The sequence below is a fragment of the Bufo bufo genome, chromosome 6 (assembly GCF_905171765.1).
Source record: "Bufo bufo chromosome 6, aBufBuf1.1, whole genome shotgun sequence".
Classification (NCBI taxonomy): Eukaryota; Metazoa; Chordata; class Amphibia; order Anura; family Bufonidae; genus Bufo; species Bufo bufo.
The window spans coordinates 61,379,167-61,403,209 of record NC_053394.1 but is presented as its reverse complement, the minus strand read 5'-3'; the positions used below and the strand labels follow the sequence as shown (position 1 = coordinate 61,403,209).

General features: G+C 44.3%; 1 protein-coding gene across 1 annotated transcript in view; it reads right to left on the bottom strand.

The window, feature by feature from the left end:
- Positions 1-24,043, bottom strand: part of BTAF1 (B-TFIID TATA-box binding protein associated factor 1) — a 96,663-nt gene that overhangs the window by 50,339 nt on the left and 22,281 nt on the right. Inside the window, 13 exon segments of the mRNA XM_040438270.1 lie at positions 4,305-4,454; positions 4,535-4,639; positions 5,319-5,439; positions 6,505-6,629; positions 11,062-11,202; positions 11,334-11,510; positions 12,584-12,679; positions 15,436-15,525; positions 15,648-15,716; positions 21,157-21,286; positions 21,843-21,979; positions 22,081-22,238; positions 23,252-23,398. Of these exon segments, the coding sequence (XP_040294204.1) occupies positions 4,305-4,454; positions 4,535-4,639; positions 5,319-5,439; positions 6,505-6,629; positions 11,062-11,202; positions 11,334-11,510; positions 12,584-12,679; positions 15,436-15,525; positions 15,648-15,716; positions 21,157-21,286; positions 21,843-21,979; positions 22,081-22,238; positions 23,252-23,398 (1,646 nt within the window).

Sequence of the window (24,043 nt, the reverse complement as noted above, 5' to 3'; positions counted from 1 at the left end):
GATTTCTCTACCAAACGACCAGCAATGAAAGGGTGGAATGGGAGATTTTTGAGAGGTCTTCCACTGCTCGTGACAGGGACCTTGCCCAGTCTGGTTCCCCCTGGACAGGCCGCTCCAGGGCTTCTGTGGGCTGTTGTGCCCTAGGGGGATGCTCTGTGCAGGTTTCTGACATGCAGAGCACAGTGATAGTGACTGACCACGAGGGAATTTCTCCGAACATAAGGAGCAGGCATAGTAAGTGGTCCCTACAGGGTGCCTGGTGGGGGTCAGTGGCGGGGTCAGACATGGTCAAATCTCCTGCTGGATGGGGTATCGATTGCCTACCAGTATGGAGGTCCCAGGTCCTGTATCCAACCCACGCAGTGCAGAGGAAGAATCAGGAAGCTGAATCAGGGTGGGAGAATAAGCCACGCCCCCTTCCAGGCCGGGAACGGCAAGCCACGCCCCCCTTCCAGGCCGGGAACGGCAAGCCACGCCCCCTTCCAGGCCGGGAACGGCAAGCCACGCCCCCTTCCAGGCCGGGAACGGCAAGCCACGCCCCCTTCCAGGCCGGGAACGGCAAGCCACGCCCCCTTCCAGGCCGGGAACGGCAAGCCACGCCCCCTTCCAGGCCGGGAACGGCAAAGCCACGCCCCCTTCCAGGCCGGGACCGGCAAGCCACGCCCCCTTCTCCAGGCCGGGACCGGCAAGCCACGCCCCCTTCCAGGCCGGGACCGGCAAGCCACGCCCCCTTCCAGGGCCGGGACCGGCAAGCCACGCCCCCTTCCAGGCCGGGACCGGCAAGCCACGCCCCCTTCCAGGCCGGGAACGGCAAAGCCACGCCCCCTTCCAGGCCGGGAACGGGCAAGCCACGCCCCCTTCCAGGCCGGAACGGCAAGCCACGCCCCCTTCCAGGCCGGGAACGGCAAGCCACGCCCCCTTCCAGGCCGGGAACGGCAAGCCACGCCCCCTTCCAGGCCGGGAACGGCAAGCCACGCCCCCTTCCAGGCCGGGAACGGCAGCCTATGCTGAAGTGAGGTCAGAACGCCTATGATCCCCATGTCCGGCCCTGACCGCAGCGGTACTGGAACCGCTGCGGTTAAAAGGTAATGTGTGCTATGCCGCCTCTAATAAATAGACCCGATATGCCGCAGAGCGGCCGTGCGGCGAGAGCAGTGAGGCCAGAGATCGGGCTGACGGACGGACGGGGGGGGGGTGGGGGGGGTGGAAGATGGAGTTCTCCTGCAGCTAGGGGGATGAAGCAGATTACTTACCTGTCTTCATCTGTGTTCTTCACCCTATGATGCAACACCAGCAGGGCCACCTATGACCGCTGGCACCATGCGACAGGGGTCCGGGCAGAGAAGGGCTGAAGAGAGGGTGGCCCTCTTGCTGGGGGGAAGCAGGGGAGCGAGGCTGCCCTGGTCCACTTTGCCTTCTTGGGGGAGGCAAGGCGGTGACTTAGATACACCGGCCAGCCTCCCGGGGATACAGGACGCAGGCGACCCTGTGCCCCCTTCCAGTAGTCTGTGAATTAAAGATAAAAATAATAAATAAGAAGAAAAAATAAAAACGCCACCCTGCAAAGCAGGGAGGTCTGCCTCCTACGACACTAAGCTAAAAACTGATATACTCTCTCCAGGCCTGGAGGGGGTATAGCCTGCAGGGGAGGAGCTAACAGCTTTCAGCCTAGTGTCCGCCTCCTAGTGGCAGCAGCAAGCTATACCCACGGTCCTGTGTCCCCCAATGATATGAGCGAGAAAAGGTAAAAGTTGTCTTTTGCCAAGATATTTCTCTCACCCAGCATGGGTATATGTAAAATGACACCCCAAAACACATTCCCCAACTTCTCCTCAGTACGGAGATACCAGATGTGTGACACTTTTTTGCAGCCTAGGTGGCAAAGGGGCCCATATTCCAAAGAGCACCTTTCGGATTTCACTGGTCATTTTTTACAGAATTTGATTTCAAACTACTTACCACACATTTGGGCCCCTAGAATGCCAGGGCAGTATAACTACCCCACAAGTGACCCCCATTTTGGAAAGATGACACCCCAAGGTATTCGCTGATGGGCATAGTGAGTTCATGGAAGTTTTATTTTTTGTCACAAGTTAGTGAAATATGAGACTTTGTAAGAAAAAAAAGAAAAAAACTCATCATTTTCCACTAACTTGTGACAAAAAATAAAAAATTCTAGGAACTCGCCATGCCCCTCACGGAATACCTTGGGGTGTCTTCTTTCAAAAATGGGGTCACTTGTGGGGTAGTTATACTGCCCTGGCATTTTCCAGGGGCCCTAATGTGTGGTAAGTAGGTAAATGACCTGTGAAATCCGAAAGGTGCTCTTTGGAATGTGGGCCCCTTTGCCCACCTAGGCTGCAAAAAAGTGTCACACATCTGGTATCGCCGTATTCAGGAGAAGTTGGAGAATGTGTTTTGGGGTGTCTTTTTACATATACCCATGCTGGGTGAGAGAAATATCTTGGCAAGAGACAACTTTTCCCATTTTTTTATACAAAGTTGGCATTTGACCAAGATATTTCTCTCACCCAGCATGGGTATATGTAAAATGACACCCCAAAACACATTCCCCAACTTCTCCTGAGTACGGCGATACCAGATGTGTGACACTTTTTTGCAGCCTAGATGCGCAAAGGGGCCCACATTCCTTTTAGGAGGGCATTTTTAGACATTTGGATACCAGACTTCTTCTCACGCTTTGGGGCCCCTAGAATGCCAGGGCAGTATAAATACCCCACATGTGACCCCATTTTGGAAAGAAGACACCCCAAGGTATTCAATGAGGGGCATGGCGAGTTCATAGAAATTTATTTTTTTTGCCACAAGTTAGCTGAAATTGATATTTATTTTTTTCTCACAAAGTCTCCCTTTCCGCTAACTTGGGACAAAAATTTCAATCTTTCATGGACTCAATATGCCCCTCACGGAATACCTTGGGGTGTCTTCTTTCCGAAATGGGGTCACATGTGGGGTATTTATACTGCCCTGGCATTCTAGGGCCCCTAAAGCGTGAGAAGAAGTCTGGAATATAAATGTCTAAAAAATTTTACGCATTTGGATTCGGTGAGGGGTATGGTGAGTTCATGTGAGATTTTATTTTTTGACACAAGTTAGTGGAATATGAGACTTTGTAAGAAAAAAAATAATAATAATTCCGCTAACTTGGGCCAAAAAAATGTGTGAATGGAGCCTTACAGGGGGGTGATCAATGACAGGGGGGTGATCAATGACAGGGGGTGATCAGAGAGTCTATATGGGGTGATCACCCCCTGTCATTGATCACCCCCCTGTAGGGCTCCATTCAGATGTCCGTATGTGTTTTGCGGATCCGATCCATGTATCCGTGGATCCGTAAAAATCATACGGACATCTGAATGCAGCCTGACAGGGGGGGTGATCAATGACAGGGGGGGGGTGATCAATGACAGGGGGGGTGATCAGGGAGTCTATATGGGGTGATCACCCCCCTGGAAGGCTCCATTCAGATGTCCGTATGTGTTTTGCGGATCCGATCCATGTATCCGTGGATCCGTAAAAATCATACGGACATCTGAATGCAGCCTGACAGGGGGGTGATCAATGACAGGGGGGGTGATCAGGGAGTCTATATGGGGTGATCACCCCCCTGGAAGGCTCCAGGGAGACGCCTGTATGTGTTTTGCGGATCCGATCCATCTATCAGTGGATCCGTAAAAATCATGCGGACATCTGAATGGAGCTTTACAGGGGGTTGATCAATGACAGGGGGGTGATCAGGGAGTTTATATGGGGTGATCAGGGGTGATCAAGGGTGAATAAGGGGTTAATAAGTGACAGGAAGGGGGGGGGGGGGTGTAGTTTAGTGGTGCTTGGTGCAACATATTACCGAGCTACCTGTGTCCTCTGGTGGTCGAACCAAACAAAGGGGACACCAGAGGACCAGGTATATTAGACGCCGTTATCAAAACAGCATCTAATATACCTGTTAGGGGTTAAAAAACACACATCTCCAGCCTGCCAGCGAACGATCGCCGCTGGCAGGCTGGAGATCCACTCTTACCTTCCGTGCCTGTGTGCGCGCGTTCACAGGAAATCTCGGCTCGCGCGAGATGACGCATATATGCGTGACTCTGCGCAGGGCTGCCACCTCCGGAACGCGAATTTGCGTTAGGCGGTCCGGAGGTGGTTAAAGCTTTAAAGTAAAAGCTCAATGGCAGGTGATCGCTTTAAACCAAATGTGCAAGCAATATTCACTTGTGTAGAGATGAAACTATGCCTTTATAAAGATTACTTCTACGAAGATAGGACAAGCAACAACTCACGTTTGATTTGGGCTTCACCAATATCAGCATGTTTAAATCAATAGGCAGGTGAGCAGGCTGCATCATCAAACAGAGCCAAGCTCCCATCCAGGGGCACGCTGCAGCCACAACATATTGCACAGAGGCTTTGTGTACTAGCTCCTGCCAAACCTGGAGAACAAAAACAGCATACTGCAGTACAAGGCGGCTTGAATGGGGGTGGGGGCAGGGTCATATCAAGGAGATCCTACCTTGTGGATAAGGTCAAGAATTTCCTGGTTACTCTCCAAAATACAGATCTGAAATATATGCCGCAACATGTCCTGCAAGATGGGAGTCAGCCAACCTGAACAGTTCTGGAACAGAGAAACAATCTTAATTCTTTGCATGTCAAGTGAGTTTTTAACAGCAGTAGAACTTAAAGTGCATCTGTCAGCAGATTTGCACCTATTAAAATGGCTGACCTGTTGCATGTGAGCTCGGCAGCAGAAGGCACAGAATATGGAATCAACACACAACACAGTTTCCTAGCTACAAATATACTGACAAATGCCCTTTAAAAGGGTTGGCCAATTTCTAATCTAATTTGTTAAAATGCCATATACAGTTCCATATGCTCCATTCAAGAATACATAACTGTATATTGTCCCCAAGCTGTCCCACTGTCAGAGAAAAAAAAAAACACACTTTCCCATCACCCTCCATGTCCATGGTATGCAAAATGGCAGCAACCACTTCCTCTGGCAGCTCCAGGCGCTGAACTGCAAATGGGCACGTCCAAAAACAAGTAGCAAAGTCCCCTGCATCTTGCACGTCCATTGGTTGTTAAGCACCTGCACAAATTAGAAGATACCCAGAAGCCGCCATCATCACTATGTCGCAGGCCATGGACACCTGGGCAGGTGGGAGACCGTGTACTGTAAAGTATACTTGAATGGATCGTACATGACTGTACAGAACATTCTGACAAATTACATTACAAATTGGCCAAACCCTTTGTGATGGAAAAAGTTTAATAAACTAGTAGTTACCAACCTGATCCTGTGTGGATAACAAAGTGTATAATGTCTCCAGGGCCGCTCTTCGAACAGATGATATAGTATGATGCAGGAAAGGCCATACCCGTGTCACCAATATAGTAAGTGATTGTTGAATACTGTGGGGACAAAATATTTTAGTGTTCGAAAAAGCTAAGGATTTAAAGGGTTTCTACCACCAGAAATACTGTTATGTAGCCGACTAATATAGAGTTGTAGTTTTGCAACATCTGGAGAGCCTCAGGTTGGCAATGCCTGCTCTAGGTGCTGATTTTACGCCCACATAGCACCTAGAGGCTCATTAGCATATAATAAAAGTGCTTTTTTTTTAACAAAAAAAACGGCTGCAGGGACTAATGTTAGAAACATACTGTTATGTAGTGCTGACCTTAGCGCATCACTAATGTCAGTCAGCTACATAACAGTATTTCTGGTGGTAGAAACCCTTTAAAGAGCCTCTGTCAGCATGGTCAACCCTATTAAACCAGGGATATTGCGCCTTGTAAGGTTGATTAAAATACGTTCGGTTTCTACATAGCAGCAGTATTTTATGCAAATTAGATCTTTCGAGCACCAAGGGGGCAGGCCAGAAGGTCTTGGAGCACTGCTATTCTAACGCCCATCTCTGTGCACTTCCACCTCCTCTTTGACAGGCGGGAAATCTCGTCTAGCCCTGTATTCTAGTGCCTGCACCACCCATCCTAATAATGTATCACCCAAATTACTTTACACCCTGCCCACTTACAGCATACACCCCCGAAAACCTCAATATGTACATACGCAAGACCCTCCAATGAAAAGTGGGTGACATAGTGGTCTTCTAATGTAACAAGACAACATTGGTGGTCCAGCGCAGAGAGAACAGGAGCGTAGCTGCTGGAAGGATGGCGAGGCAAGTATGCTCCCCTCCTCTCAGCCCTCTGTTCCACTGCCACCAGTGAGTCACGGAAACCGCATCAGTTAAGCAAATCATGGATTCCTAGACACTGCACTTTCCATGGGTTATTAACCTCAACCCACTGACTATGGGTCAAAAATCATACAGATACAATTCAGAAGTATAAAAGAAATAATAATTCAATTTAAATGCAAAGTCAACGTGTTCTCAAAGGAATTTAAAGCAATCCTAAATATTCAAGTGTGAAAACGCAACTTTGTCTCATGAAAATCTGCCACACACTTACTTGCACTGCTGAACCTGAGGATATGTTAAGAGAGAAGAAAGGAGGGTCATGATACTATTGGTAGACGCTGTTAAGTCATTTAACTCCAAAAGTGTATCCCATAAAGTGCCAAGAATGAAGGGAACCTAAGATAGAAAGGGATAAAATATTAAACACATATTATATCCATCTCTTGACCTACACACATGCAGCAAACTGACACACATTTACCTTTTAAAGAGAGCATCTGTCAGCACAATCAACCCTATTAACCCCTTAAGGACCTTAAATTTCACTTTTTGGGCAGATTTTCCATTTTAATACTTTTTCTTCTTTAACACAATCGAGGGTTAACAGCCAAACAAAACTCAATATTTATTGAGGTTTACAGAAACACCCTGCCATGTGGTCGTAACCTGAAAGGCACATGGCAGGGCGCAGAAAAGGAGCGCCGTATGGTTTTTGGAAGGCAGATTTAGCTGGACTGGTTTTTAGATGCCATGTCCTATTTGAAGCCCCCCAGATGCACCCTACAGTAGAAAATCAAAAAAAGTGACCCCATTTTGGAAACTATGGGATAAGGTGACAGCTTTATTGATACTATTTTGGGGTACATATGATTTTTAATTGCTCCATTATGTTTTTTGTGAGGAAAGGTAACCAAAGAATGGATTTGGCACCATTTTTTGTTTTGTTTATTACAACGTTCATCTGACAGGGTAGATCATCTGCTATTTTTATAGAGCAGGTTGTTACAGATAAGATGATATCAAATATGTCTACTTTGTTTCAGTTTTACATAAAGCATTTTTGAAAAAATTAAAATAAATTATGTTTGTGTCTCCATTTTCTGAACGCCATATATATTTTTTTCTGCCGATAGTCTTGTGCAGGGGCTCGTTTTTTGCAGGAAGAGTTGACCTTTTTATTGGTACCATTTTTGGGTAGATATGATTTTTTTGATCAATTACACTTTTTGGGGCAAGATGACCAGAAAATTGGTAATTCTGGCATTGTTAAATTTTTACGGCGTTCACCTGAGGTTAGGTCATGTGACATTTTTATAGAGCAGGTCATTATGGACGTGGCAATACCCAATATGTATACTTATTCATTTATGTTTTACACAATAGCATTTTTGAAACAAAAAAATAATAATATGTTTTAGTGTCTCCATAGTCTGAGAGCCATAGCTTTTTTATTTCTCGCTTGTATTATTGGGGGACACAGAAGACCATGGTTATAGTTTTAGCTTAGTGTCCGTAGGAGGCAGATATGTTTTCCTGCAGATCTGCCAAAGATCTTTTCTTTTGTATGTTTTCAGCTTCGGGCTACAGATGGGCTCTAGCCACCTGTTTCCACACTTGAGGGGGGAGACCAGTGGGTCCCCAAGCCCGCTGCGCGTTCCCCACCTCTGGAAGTCAAGGAGGAACAGTGAATCTCAAATACTCTGTTACCCGCCAGCTACAGTGTCACCTTGCTGCTACTTCCAGAAGTCCCCCCTGTTACCAGTGTAGCTGCCATCCCCAAGGGGCAGCACACTGAGGAAGGCGACACTGCTGGAATCAGGGTGGGCATTAACAGTTTAGGTAAGTACTCCCTACCTTTCCCTGCTGGCCCCTGCCACCCCCCCCCCCCCCCCAGGGATTAACCTTCCTCCCACCTCCTTCCTGTACTGGGTTCTAGGGGTTAACCTTCTGCTGGTCCCCTTCTCCTGAGTTCTCTAAAGTGAACACAATAAAATGTTTTTTTTTCCCTAAAAACCTTGGCCTCTCACCAGCCCTGTCATCTTCCTCCAGCGCTCGCAGGCCTCTTTGGGCGGCCACTGCCTTCTCTGACTGGGCGTCAGTACACACGTTCCCGGCCTCCTTCTTTCGGGGGGGCAAGATCCCCCTAACACTCCCTCCATGTGCTGCTCTCTCAGCCGGAGGCTCTCCCGGTCCGCTCCACCTGTACGTGAGGCCCCAGCTCTGCGGCCTACTATGCTGCGTTCTATCAGAGTGTTTCAGGGGCGGGGACTGTACCCTCAGAGTGAGAAACTTTCGCGCCCATATCCTTGTCCCACTGAGCCTTTCCCCCAACCTACTTAGCCCCTTCCTTGCCTCAGTGCTTCTGTGACTGGGGGAAAAATAAAATTACCTGTCACTCCTAAAAGGGTTGGGGCTGCATGTAATTCCCATAGCTATTAACCATTGGAGCTCCACTCCTATTTTGGGCTTAGTTCCCATTGCCCTATAGCAGTGTGTGTCCAGCTTGTTATCTTAGTACTTGTAGTGCGCCACGTTCAGGCTTACTCTGTGTCCTCTCTACAGCTACAGCGGATCCAGTGGGGCAATGGATAGGCGACGTGCTTGCCCTACCGCTAGCTATTTACGACTAGGATACTGTACATCCTGTAGCATTAACCCCTTCCAAAGGTGAAGTAATTGCACTACCACGGTATACTGTACAGCATGTAGCATTAATCTCTTTCATAGGCAGAGTAATTGCACTACCACTGGATACTGTACAGCCTGTAGCATTGCCCACCTTCCTAAGGCGGAGTAATTCCACTTCCACTGGATACTATACAGCTTATAGTATTACCCTCCTTTCTTAGATGGAATACTTTCACTACCACTGGATATTGTACGGGTGTTTCATTTTGTAATGGGGGAAAAAATTTAAATTTTTGCAGACTTTGCTTACGCCCGAGTCTCAGTGATGTAAAGGATATTATATGCCAAATTCCAAGAAGATTGGATAATATTTAGAGGTTGCACACTTTAATCAGTTTTGTAAAAGTAGGCAAAAAAATATGATTTTTCAATGTTAATTACTTTTATTGGGAAAACTAGAAATCAAACTTAAAATATTAAAACTAAACACTAAGATTAATAGGTAGTATGATAGGCAAAACGTGTTATATTAATCAACTTTGAACGATGCAATCTCTTCTTTTGTTAGCGTGGGGACGACTTTTCTGTGATGCTCGACTGCCCTCAACAAGAATTGTTTTTGAGGTTTGTCCCTGACCGATTCGTAAAACATTTTTTTATCAGAGCAATTCCTCTTTCTGCGGTATCATTGACCACCTTAAGAGCGTTCACATGGCTTCTTAGAGAATCGCTGCAGTATTCTGTCACGTCGTGGATCCCAAACAATTCAAAGAACGTCTGTTTTATTAGTAACAAAATGTCTCAGGTCTTTTCCTTCAAAAACTAGGTTTTTACCCTCTAATTGTTTTTTCCTTTTTCTTTGCAGTTTTGGTTTCTAAATTTTTAGTCATTTTCCTTAACAGCCTGAGTAATACGTTCGTCCAAAAAAAGCCAATCCTACGTTTGACAGATACCAAAGGTGTCTCTTAGCAACTGTGAGAGCACTTTTTTTGACGTCTGCATCTGGGCAAGTGCTTAGAAGCTGTAGCATATCCAAATAATTCTTTGGAGCCCATCGACTTACAACTGCCTCGCGCAAAAAGCAAACATATATGAGGCTGACAAAATGTGCAACACATTTCATTCCTTTCAATTCTCGTTGAGGAATATTCAACTGTTTAGTGAAGGACAATTTTAAGTGCATATATTTCCTTTGCCATCCACCTTGCTTGATGCAGAGCCCCCGGGATCCTGAAACTGAAGTAGTTTTTAGACCAACCTCCTAGGTACAGGAGTGAGAGTAGTAATAAAAGTAATCGTGTGCAACCCCTAAATATTATCCAATCTTCTTGAAATTTGGCATATATATCTTTTACATCACCGAGACTCGGGGCATAAGCAGAGTCATATGAAAATCACATCTTTTGAAAAATGAAACAGCCTGTAGAATTAGCCTCCTTCCTAGGCGGAGTATTTGCGCCACCACTGAATCCTATTCATTCTGTATCATTGCTCTTTTTTTTATAGGCAGGGTATTTGCACATGGGCCCCTATACATCCAGTAGCAAGGCCTCTTTCCATAGGTGGAGTATTTACTTCACCACTGGATACTGTACAGCCTGTCACATTACTCTTTTATAGGCGGAGTACTAGCAATGCCACTGGATACTGTAGGTCCTGTACCATTACCCTCCCTTCCATAGGCGGAGTACTGGCACTACCACTGAATCATATTCCTGATAGCATTGCCCTCCTTCCATAGTGGGTGCATTTACACTTCCACTGGGTACTGTACATTGTGACATTATCCTCATTCCATGGAGTAATTGTGCTACCACTGGATCCTATACAGACTGTAGCATTACTCTCCACCAGAGACCAGGCAGAGTAATTGCACTAACCCTGGTTATCTTCTGTCCGATTAGATTTCCACCTTCTGTAGGTGGACTAGGGGCACCACAATCGCATACTGTAGATCCTGTTGCATTACCCTCCTATTGACTGAGCAGTTGCACAACCAGTAGTGCCTGCACTACCAGTGGACCCTGTACATCTGTCAGGTTTCCCTTTTTCCGTCAGCGGAGTAACTCCACTACCACTGGAAACTGTTTATCCTGTTACATTGTCCGTCATTCTTAGGTGGAGATGGGTACCACTCCTGCATACTGTAAGATCCTGTAGCATTTGGGGGGGGAGAGACAAAACACACTACACACATTACCTGCTTGAATTGTATCTTCACTAGACTATCGACAACAGGCACTAAAGATGCTGCAGCCACAGCTCGCACATCATCATCAAGGTCTTGAAGACCTTCAATTATTGCTGGTAGTGCTTTAGGTAATAAAGTTTTTATTAAATCCTGCAAAGGAACAAAAAAAAAAAAAATATACCAGGTCATTGAAAAGTAGAGTGAAAACACAAGGCACAAAGCCAGATACCAATTCTAACAAGACACAGAGATGGAGATCACTGCAAACAGGTGGACATTACCTGACGAATTGCTAGGGCATACTTTATTCCCAGCAGTCCTCCATGTCTAACTTCCCACTGTTCCTGGGTTAATAGGCGCAGGAGGATTTTGACTGTATTGTGAACTCCATTTTCATTCATGTGTTTCAGGACTACTCCCAGAGTCTGAGCACATGTTTCCCGTACTGGTGCAACCACCTAAAAGATAAAAACAGAAATTTTAGAAGGGATAAGGATTGCTCTCAACTCCCTGCGACCTCAGCAATGCCGCCACCCGCACTATCTGCCTGGGCCTGCGCACCACAGTACAAAGGTGCCGTCCCCAACAGAGGGAGTCTTAATGGTGCAGGGTGTTAGAAGTGCACAGGGGAGGCACTGGGTTCTCTGGGGAGGCAGGCTTGGACTCTTTAGAACAGGGATCAGCAATCCCCGGCACGCCAACTGTGGTGAAACTACAACTTCCAGCATGCACAATTGCTTGGCTGTTCTTGGAACTCCCATAGAAGCAAAAGGGGCATGCTGGGAGATGTAGTTTCACAACAGCTGGAGGGCTGGACGTTGCTGACTCCTGCCAGCCACCACTTTGCCAGCTTCATTTTCAGCTGGGTTTACAAGCTATGCCCCCATTGTCTGAGATGGGAATACCTCTAACATTAGTTACACAGGCGACATTGTTCACAGATTCCCGGATTGTCCCACAGATTAACTAAACATGTCATTAAGGTATGTAGAAGAAAACCGGTTAAAAATAGTACAAGACAGAGTTGCATCAGGTATCATACTTTCAATACCCAATCGATACGATATTAGGATTTGCTACCGTGCAGCCTAGTATCTTTTAGAGAACATGGCACGCGCCACTCTCGCCGCACAGCGTGCTCTCATCAGCCGGCACAGTAGAACCACTGCCACCAATTAAAGGATTAAGGGGAGGGGCTGTGAAGCTGCTGCTGGACACCAATGAATACTGGGGTTGGTGGCTAATAGGTGCAGTGGTGGCCACACCTGCACACCAACTATAGGAAAAAGCTCCGACCCATGTGCGCTCCCCACAGTGCCGGTCACCAGAGAGGTGGGCACTTTTTCCTATAGTGTGCAAGCATGACCACCGCTGTTGGATTGCGCAATCACAATACATTAGGAAGTGTCTTGTATTAACTTTACCTACGTGATAAATGTCATTTGCTGAAGTGAAACAGCCCCTTTAAGCGCACACACTACCAATTTAATTTAAGAACAGTTTGCAAGCAAGTTATTTGTAACCAGATTACCTCATCAGAAACAAAATCGCCAAATCTGTCTAAAGCAAATACACACAGAAGACGAATAGCAAGATCTTCAAGCCACTCTTGATGCTGCTGCTCCATCTACAGGAGAACCAGAAAGAAATACTAAATATTCTGGAAAAGAGTGGTTTTCATTTAATCAGTACATGGTTGAGGTTTGTTTGTAATGTATACAGTTGCATACATACAGTGACTCACCATTTGAAAAAAAAATAAAAATGTAATAAAATGTCACAACATTAAACTCACCAACATGTATATCAGAATTAAAGCTTTAGTACACATTTGGATAATGGCAGTCAATGTGCCGAATTACTAACTGCATAGATGGCGTACAATTACACAAGCTTTCTAGTAGGGGTGCACCGAAATGAAAATTCTGGTCCGAAACCGAAAATTCTGGATGCCCTTGACCGAAAAAGAAACCGAAACTGCCTTTTTGCCCAAATACTTTTAAAATACTTTTTTTTAAATGATTTTATTAATAATTCTTTTTCATGAATTTAATAAATCATATTATATATGGAGGGGGGGATATGTGCACTGTTATGGCCATAACAGTGCACAGATCCCTTTCCCCATAACAGTGCACAGATCCCTTTCCCCATAACAGTGCACAGATCCCTTTCCCCATAACAGTGCACAGATCCCTTTCCCCATAACAGTGCACAGATCCCTTTCCCCATAACAGTGCACAGATCCCTTTCCCCATAACAGTGCACAGATCCCTTTCCCCATAACAGTGCACAGATCCCTTTCCCCATAACAGTGCACAGATCCCTTTCCCCATAACAGTGCACAGATCCCTTTCCCCATAGCAGTGCCATAGACCGATCCCCCTACCCATAACAGCCCCGGCCCTGCTGCTCACAGCATCACTCACTGCATCTTTATTTTACCTTACAATCGTGACGCTCCAGTAAGAACTCTGCAGGCAGAGCGGAGGGCGGCGTAACGTCACTTACTCACGTGACGCGCCTGCTCCGCCTCCTTCATTCATAAAGTGGGCGGAGCAGGTGCGTCACGTGAGTAAGTGACGTTACGCCGCCCTCCGCTCTGCCTGCAGAGTTGTTACTGGAGCGTCACGATTGTAAGGTAAAATAAAGATGCAGTGACTTAAAGTAAACCGCCCGCCCGCAGATGGTGAGCGACAAATCCCACACCCCATATTTTCGGCCGATATGTAACAATATCGGCCGAAATGGATTAGGTACATTTTCGGCCGATATTTTCGGCTGCCGGAATTTCGGTGCACCCCTACTTTCTAGACATGCAGCAAATTTATCACAGTGGCTCAGGTTGGATGATACATTTTTGGAGCAAGGCTGGATACTTGTGCATAACTTCATATAAACCATTAGTTAGCTTAGGCTACTTTCACACTGGCGTTTCTGGGTCCGCTTGTGAGATCCGTTTTGGACCTCTTGTGAGAGCCCTGAAACGGATCAGTTCAGCCCCAATGCATTCTGAATGGATAAGGATCTGTTCAGAATGCATCAATTTGGCTGCGTTTGGTCTCCGTTCCGCTTTTGAGGCGGACACCAAAATGCAGCTTGTAGCATTTTGGTGACCGTCTGACGATGCGGAGCCAAACAGATCCGTCTAGACTTACAATGTAAGTCAATGGGGACGGATCAGTTTTTCACTGACAATATGGTGCAACTGAAAACGGATCAGTCCCCCATTGACTTTCAATGTAAGTCAAGACGGATCCGTTTCGACTTAGATGATTTTTTTTTTATGAATAATGCAAACTGGTCCGTTATGAACGGATACAAGCGTTTGCATTATTGGTGTGGATCCGTCTGTGCAGATACAAGACAAATCCGCACCAAACGCGAGTGTGAAAGTAGCCTTAGGTTGATACAATATTTTATGCCAAAAATTGTGCATCATAGACCACAACCTTTTCCAAGAGTCAGGCCCCTTATCAGACTAGGCTAAGATAATTTCTCTAAACCTAGAAGAGCCAAAACCGCACAACAGTTTGGTGCAATATATCATAAAACCTAGGTGCATTCATATTAACAAATGTAAATGGGCATTTCAGCACATGTCCAAAACAGAAATCTACTTGAACTGTGTGGTGTCGCCGTTCACAGAAGTGCCGCTATGCTGTGAATAAACTGAAGGGACACCTCACTCATGATCAGTAGGGGGTAGCAAGAAGTCGTACACCATATAGATCACGTTAGGTTTTTCACAAGGATATAACCTAACACTTCTAACAGTATAGCTCATATATGGAGTTTTCAAAGCCCCATCCACAAGCAAATTTCAGCGCTTTGTGGGTTTTTACAGGGTGAAAACAGCAAAAAGTCTTACGCCAACACACTCCTATAACGCTTTACAGTATGAAATTTTAAAGGGGGTAGTGCAGTTTTTTTAAACTGATGATCTATCCTCTGGATAGATCAGCATCTGATCAGTGGGGGTCCGACCCTCGGGACACCCGCAGATCAGCTGTTTGAGAAGGAAGTGGCGCTCCAGCAGCGCCGCGACTTTCTCACTGTTTACCGCTGGCCCAGTGACGTCACAACTAGTATCAACTTGCCTGGGCGCGGCTAAGCTCTATTCAAGTGAACGGAGCTTAGCCGCGCCCAGGCAAGTTGATACTAGTCGTGACGTCACTGGGCCAGCGGTAAACAGTGAGAAGGCCATGGCGCTACTGGAGCGCCACTTCCTTCTCAAACAGCTGATCTGCGGGTGTCCCGAGGGTCGGACCCCCACTGATCAGATGCTGAAGATCTATCCAGAGGATAGATCATCAGTTTAAACAAACTGCAGAACGCCTTTAATTACAGATTTCTAATCCTCCATTTAACAGGCAGCTTTACCTCGTCACATGTACTGTGCGCCATCTTGCCACCATTTCTAACATGGGCTTTGAGTATTTCCCTGAGACCAATGCCTGCCCCATGACGGACCTTAAGAGAAAAAAAAAAAAAATGTTCAACTAGTAGTAAAAGCCATCCATTAAAAAGAAAAAAAAAAATTTTAATCTACAACTGAATTGGTTTTCAATGTGCCCATATGAACTTGGACTCACCTCCCAAGATGGATTAAACAGTTCATTACAAAGCTCATCGCAAAAGCTCTCCAGAGGCCACTCATTTGTCTAAGGAAAGAAAAGGAGAACAGTAAAAATCATAACATACAGACATGAGGTGCAGCATTCCCACTCTCAATGAAGTGTCACAGGCTTAAATGGGAACTCAGTCCACAGGCTGCAAGGAGTATCTCCCTTTAAAAAGGTTTCCGAGTGTTTTATACGGAGGACCTATCCTCAGGACAGGTCATCAGTATCTAATCAGTGGGAGTACAACTCTAAGAAACCCCACAGATCAGCTGTTTGAAGAGGCCGCGGTGTTCCGATGAGCGCTGTTGCCTCCTTGCAGCTTCCCAAGCACAGCACCATCCACTGGAGAGTGGCTTTTCTTAGCATCGCAGCTCAGGACCATTCACTTGAATGTTGATTGAGGGCCACTGATTAACATGACGCCACTGGCCTAGGGTAAAATGCGACGAGACAGTAGCCTCTTCAAGCAGCTGATCAGTGGCGTTGTCCTGAGGACAGGTCAGAAGTATAAAACCCCTTTTAAAATAGCAATAAAATCGCAAATTTAAAGCTTCCTACTGAGAGCAGAAGAAAGAAAACAGAACATAGAAACCTAGAATGTGTCGGCAGATAAGAACCATTTGGCCCATCCAGTCTGCCCAATATACTGAGTACTATGGATAGCCCCTGGCCCTATCTTATATGAAGGATGGCCTTATGCCTATCCTAAGCATGCTTAAACTCCTTCACTGTATTTGCAGCTACCACTTCTGCAGGAAGGCTATTCCATGCATTCACTACTCTCTCAGTAAAGTAATACTTCCTGATATTACTTTTAAACCTTTGCCCCTCTAATTTAAAACTATGTCCTCTTGTAGCAGTTTTTCTTCTTTTAAATATTCTCTCCTCTTACCTTGATTCCCATTATGTATTTAAAAGTTTCTATCATATCCCCTCTGTTTCTTCTTTCTTCCAAGCTATACATGTTAAGGTCCTTTAACCTTTCCTGGTAAGTTTTATCCTGCAATCCAGGTACTAGTTTAGTAGCTCTTCTCTGAACTGTCTCCAAAGTCTCAATATCCTTCTGGAGATATGGTCTCCAGTACTGAGCACAATACTCCAGATGAGGTCTCACTAGTGCTCTGTAGAGCGGCATGAGCACCTCCCTCTTTCTACTGGTAATGCCTCTCCCTATACACCCAAGCATTCTGCTAGCATTTCCTGCTGCTCTATGACATTGTCTGCCTACCTTTAAGTCTTCTGAAATAATGACCCCTGAATCCCTTTCCTCAGATACTGAGGTTAGGACTGTATCACCGATTTTATATTCTGCTCTTGGGTTTTTACGCCCCAGGTGCATTATCTTGCACTTAACATAAAATTTTAGTTGCCAGATTTTTGACCATTCCTCTAGTTTTCCTAAATCCTTTTCCATTTGGTGTATCCCTCCAGGAACATCAACCCTGTTACAAATCTGTGTCATCAGCAAAAAGACACCTTACCATCGAGGCCTTCTGCAATTTCGCTGATAAAGATATTAAACAATATGGGTCCCAGAACAGATCCCTGAGGTACCCCACTGGTAACAAGACCATGGTCTGAATATACTCCATTGACTACAACCCTCTGTTGTCTGTCCCTCAGCCACTGCCTAATCCATTCAACAATATGGGAGTCCAAGCCCAAAGACTGCAATTTATTGATGAGCCTTCTATGTGGGACAGTATCAAAAGCCTTACTGAAGTCTAGATAAGCGATGTCTACTGCACCTCCGCCATCTATTATTTTAGTCACCCAATCAAAAAAATCTATAAGATTAGTTTGACATGATCTCCCTGAAGTAAACCCATGCTGTTTTTCATCTTTCAATCCATGGGATTTTAGATGTTCCACAATCCTCTCCTTGAGTATGGTTTCCATTAATTTCTCCACTATTGATGTCAGGCTTACTGGCCTATAGTTGCCAGATTCCTCCCTACTACCTTTCTTGTGAATGGGCACAACATTTGCTAATTTCCAATCTTCTGGGACGACTCCTGTTGCCAGTGATTAGATAAATAAATCTGTTAATGATTTTGCTAGTTCACCGCTAAGCTCTTAATAACTTTGGGTGTATCCCATCAGGCCCCTGTGACTTATTTGTATTAATTTTAGACAGCAGACTTAGAACCTCTTCCTCTGTAAAGACACATGCATCAAAAGATTTATTAGTCTTCTTTCCTAACTGAGGTCCTTTTCCTTCATTTTCCTTTGTAAAAACTGAACAGAAGTATTCATTGAGGCAGTCAGCTAGTTCTTTATCTTCTTCCATATACCTTCCTTTGGTTTTTAATTTGGTAATTCCTTGTTTTAGTTTCCTTTTTTCATTTATGTATCTGAAGAATGCCTTATCGCCTTTTTTCCCCTGACTGAGCTAATTTCTCTTCTGCCTGTGCTTTAGAAGCTCTTATAAAACTTGTTTGGCCTCTCTCTGCCTAATCTTATAAATTTGCCTGCCATCCTCGTTTTTTTATTTTATTTTTATAATTCCTAAATGCCATCTTTATGTTTTTAATGATTTTGGGCACTTCTGCCGAGTACCACAGTGGTCTCTTCCTTTTTTTGTTTTTATTGACAAGCCTAATGCAATTTTCTGTTGCCTTCAATAGTGTCACTTAAGTAGTCCCATTTCTCTTGGACTCCATACACATAGATTGCACTTCCTGCAGATGTTAGCACTCACTTAGCTACTGCCGTTGCTTAAAAGAAACGCATTAAAAAGCAAAAAAATGGCAACACTCCCCCGAAACAGCCATACATTTTGACTGCACGAAACAAGAGTCAGTTTTGGGAAATTAAAGTATGTAGAGGAAGACTGCAGAAAATTATAATGCAGGTTTGTTCCAGTTCAATGCTCAGCATAGGCTACCATGGTCACCTGGCCTGTTATAACAACTTATTTACAGTTATAGGGGGAGGGGGATAATGTAAGGATTAGCAATAGTCTAACACAGGGGTCAGCAACCTTCGGCAAGCTGTTGTGAAACTACAGTTCCCAGCATGCTCCATTCATTTCTAAATGAGAGATATAAGTAGAGGAAGTATGCATGCTGGAAGTTGTAGTTTCACAACAGCTGGCGTGCCGGAGGTTGCCTACCCCTGGTCTAACAATGTCACAAAATGATGGCACCACCCAAACAAATACATGGAATTAAAATTAATCCAACAACATTTGTTCAATTTTTGGTGCTATTTTTTATGTAACTACCTACATTACATAAATTTTTTTTTTTAAATATTCAAAGAAAGGATTACAAAGTAAAGATTTTTTATTTCTGTTTTTTGTATACACTGCGTGCAGAATTATTAGGCAAATGAGTATTTTGACCACATCATCCTCTTTATGCATGTTGTCTTACTCCAAACTGTATAGGCTCGAAAGCCTACTACCAATTAAGCATATTAGGTGATGTGCATCTCTGTAATGAGAAGGGGTGTGGTCTAATGACATCAACACCCTATATTAGGTGTGCATAATTAGGCAACTTTCTTTCCTTTGGCAAAATGGGTCAAAAGAAGGACTTGACAGGCTCAGAAAAGTCAAAAATAGTGAGATATCTTGCAGAGGGATGCAGTACTCTTAAAATTGCAAAGCTTCTGAAGCGTGATCATCGAACAATCAAGCGTTTCATTCAAAATAGTCAACAGGGTCGCAAGAAGCGTGTGGAAAAACCAAGGCGCAAAATAACTGCCCATGAACTGAGAAAAGTCAAGCGTGCAGCTGCCAAGATGCCACTTGCCACACGTTTGGCCATATTTCAGAGCTGCAACATCACTGGAGTGCCCAAAAGCACAAGGTGTGCAATACTCAGAGACATGGCCAAGGTAAGAAAGGCTGAAAGACGACCACCACTGAACAAGACACACAAGCTGAAACGTCAAGACTGGGCCAAGAAATATCTCAAGACTGATTTTTCTAAGGTTTTATGGACTGATGAAATGAGAGTGAGTCTTGATGGGCCAGATGGATGGGCCCGTGGCTGGATTGGTAAAGGGCAGAGAGCTCCAGTCCGACTCAGACGCCAGCAAGGTGGAGGTGGAGTACTGGTTTGGGCTGGTATCATCAAAGATGAGCTTGTGGGACCTTTTCGGGTTGAGGATGGAGTCAAGCTCAACTCCCAGTCCTACTGCCAGTTTCTGGAAGACACCTTCCTCAAGCAGTGGTACAGGAAGAAGTCTGCATCCTTCAAGAAAAACATGATTTTCATGCAGGACAATGCTCCATCACACGCGTCCAAGTACTCCACAGCGTGGCTGGCAAGAAAGGGTATAAAAGAAGAGAATCTAATGAGATGGCCTCCTTGTTCACCTGATCTGAACCCCATTGAGAACCTGTGGTCCATCATCAAATGTGAGATTTACAAGGAGGGAAAACAGTACACCTCTCTGAACAGTGTCTGGGAGGCTGTGGTTGCTGCTGCACGCAATGTTGATGGTGAACAGATCAAAACACTGACAGAATCCATGGATGGCAGGCTTTTGAATGTCCTTGCAAAGAAAGGTGGCTATATTGGTCACTGATTTGTTTTTGTTTTGTTTTTGAATGTCAGAAATGTATATTTGTGAATGTTGAGATGTTATATTGGTTTCACTGGTAAAAATAAATAATTGAAATGGGTATATATTTGTTTTTTGTTAAGTTGCCTAATAATTATGCACAGTAATAGTCACCTGCGCACACACAGATATCCCCCTAAAATAGCTAAAACTAAAAACAAACTAAAAACTATTTCCAAAAATATTCAGCTTTGATATTAATGAGTTTTTTGGGTTCATTGAGAACATGGTTGTTGTTCAATAATAAAATTAATCCTCCAAAATACAACTTGCCTAATAATTCTGCACTCCCTGTATTGTTTCATTTTCTTGTAGTAAGGCTTCAAAACCTGCATCAAAAAGCCATGAGAAACTACCCTAAAAAGTTACATGTAAATGTAACAAATTGCAGTGGACTATGGATTCCGCTGCAAAATCTGCATGTTTTCTTTGCAGATTTTAACCTATGCATTACAAAGGCTGAAATCTGTGGTGATAATCCAAAACAAATTCACATGCTAAAGATTTAAAATCCATACAGATTTTTTTTAACGCAGCGTTTGGATGAGGTTTGGCAAAATTCAACCCACTTTCCAGGTACTGTAAAATGCTGTGGATTTTATGGACTGAAAATCCACAGCATAACCATCCTATTGAAACATACACTAAACCATGTCTTATTGTGATAACTGTAAACCAATGCCAGATTAAGATACACACAGTATACAGGACAGCTTTTCATGACTCCTTTTTAGCAAACGGATTTAAAAGATCAAGTAATGTTTATTATCAATTGTTATACAAACATACGAAATATAACCTTATAATATATTTGTAAAAAATAAAATAAAAACTATTGATTGAAAAAAAATAAAAAAAATAAAAAAATAAAAAAATAAAATAAAAATCAAGTAAAGCATCATACCTCATCGAACAAAGAGGAGTTGTCCGGGATGTTATCAATCAACACCTTGCACTCTGTAGCTGGCTGAGGGATAACCACGTTTGTCACTTTCCTTCGTTTTTCATCTGGCTCCCCATCTGTACTGTCACTGCTAAAACAGTGCAAATGATAAAAGGTGTTGTAGAAACTGAAATGGTTAGGAACCTGATGTTAACAGGAGACACTGGTAAATGTAAAGATTCTCCCGTTACCAAGAATGTTTTAACATTTTACTGAACTGGACAGAATAGTCAAATCTGGGAGAAATTAGGAGTTAGACTTACCAGTGATTTGATTTCCAAGGAGTCCCTTATGACAGCACCACAGAAGAATGCGAGGGTGCTGTCATGAGGGATGAACTGGAAAATAGGATTTAGACAGCACCATTAACTAAACCTCCCTGGCGGTACGATATCTTCGTTAATTTTGTACCCGGAGCGGTACAAACTTCTGGAGCTGCGGCCGGAAGTTAGCGCAGCGCTCCAGAAATGCGGATAGCACACTGTATGCTGTCTGCATCCATCCCTGTGCCATTAAAATTAAACTCATGGTGGTCCCGAGTGTGGCTCGGGGGGTTACCGCTAAGGAGGTTAAAGTTTTCTGTTGTGCGGTCATGAGGGATGAACTAGAAAAATTACTACATGGCATAAAAGGACTATGTCAAGCACCTCTTTTCATTTGTGTCGGTCACATCCCGGGATCTCTGCTTAGCAATCAGCTTTGCCATTCGCTTTGCTTTGTTTTTCTGCCTGTTACTCATTCCAGGAAGAAATTCTGTGTCGATAAACTCTGCTGCTTGAAGGGTCTGAAAAACAGAAAATACAATATACCGTGATCAACCAAATTAAACATTTTAGAAAGTGTAAAAGGTCTATGAATGTGTCAGAGACAAGAACTTTCACCTACAGGTTTATTTACAAGTGTGTTGGTAGGTAAGTAGTCCAAGTCTTCATCATTAAATAGCTCTTCGGTATTCATGCCAATAGCAGCTCCCATGTCAAGCCCCAGTTTTCTCTGTAACAGTTTCCTCTGCCGAGCTATCCTTTCCTTAGGGTCCACATCTCCTAAAAGAAAAGAAAATAAGTACTGGTTACTAATTTATCATCTTGTCGGGCACAGAAGACTTTGGTGCATCAGTGTCAACTAACCTTCGCATTATGGTCATTTGAATGCAGGCTTAGGGTAAATTGCCCTAATATGACTCCTCGTAGAAGCACCTCGTATTTAGTACCACGATTCATCACATTATGACATGGGGACGTTGCAACCTACAGGTTCTGTTCTTTCTGCAACTGCTACTCCCTCTCCACTTTGACAGGGTCAGGCAGTGTCAACGTGATCATGCCTGGCCCTGTCAAGTTGCAGAGGGAAAGGCAAATGAGCTGAGCCTCTAGGTGTAACTACAACACCACCGTTGCACCAGAGGCTCATTTGAGCATCATTTTTCTCAGCAGTGTGGGCACATATGAACATGGGACCAACACCGATGTCTTCAGCTGCCAAGCGCACATGTAACGGGTCAGCCAGTGTCATGGGTACAAACCTGCTGACAGATGCCCTTTAATATGGGAGTATCTCTTTAAGGTTTCTGTGAAGCATCACATTTCATTTCCTCAACTACAGTAATGTAAGGGTAAAAACATTAAACCGCTATCCTGATTTACTAGCGATCTTGTGCAATTTTCTAAAGAGCGCAGAGAAAGGGATACAAGTCAAAAGCTCAGCAGCTACTCCAAGCCGATGTCATACGGCTACAGCTATCTGGTGAGGTATAGGGAAGAGACAGCTGCTCGCTGCACCTCCCAAAGGGATTCAGCTACTACGTGTTTATGTGAATTTCATCATGTCAGGTAAACACCTCAGAACACCATTCATCATGCTACTGTGTGAAAGTCCCCTGCCAGATGCTACTATAACGTGGACATCCTCTTACACCTAGGTTTACTCCTTTTACACATGCTGTAGTGTGGTGTTACGGTTCCTTGCAACATGATGTAACTCAATTATCCCGTCATATACCCATCATCTTTTCTACTACATGAAATAAAGCAATGAACTTGCAATACAAAAGACACACCCGATTTGTCTTCTTGCACTTCAAACTCAACACCAGCAGAGCCAAGGAGTGAAGCGCCATGTTTTAGCAACTTTGATATATCAAATCTTTCAAAGCTCAGCCTGTCCGATGAAGACGACTCATCATTTGAACACTCAGACCCGGCCTCTAAAAATGGATTAAAAAAAGAAAATTATATAAAAAGATCTATTACCTGTTAACAGCTGTTTCTTAAAATAAGGCACATCCATGACAAAAAACAAAAACTCTCAAACAGGTCAGATTTAAAAGGGGTGGTGAACAGGCAGTATATACTGCCATCAATATCAGATTGGCAGGGGAACCAACACTCGGCACAACTGCCAATCAGCTGTTGGAAGACGAGGCGGTGCTCCATGTGAGCGCTGCTTCCTCTTCATTACACTGCCTGTCATTTCGGAAGTGCAGTGTAATAAACAAGTACACGGTCCATAAAATGACATCAGTCATTATCATACGTACACGCCTAGCCAACAATGATTGGAAAACTACAAGCTAGGAAGGTAACTAACGGATACGTTTTTGGATAAGAAAGCACACATTAGAGTGAGGGGAGGGGGGGCACAAGAACAAAGAGAAAAGAAACAAGGAAGTAAGAAGAGACCCCAGGAGAAAAATCCCAAATGACCAGAACAGTCTTTTTAGCTGACTTTCCTTAGTCTCTGCACATCACCTGGATTCTCGGTAATCTATAACCATTTTGTGTAGTATTGATATAAGTTAATCAGCCTGATATTTAGCAAACTCCCCACTGTTGGCAGATGTATAGTTGTT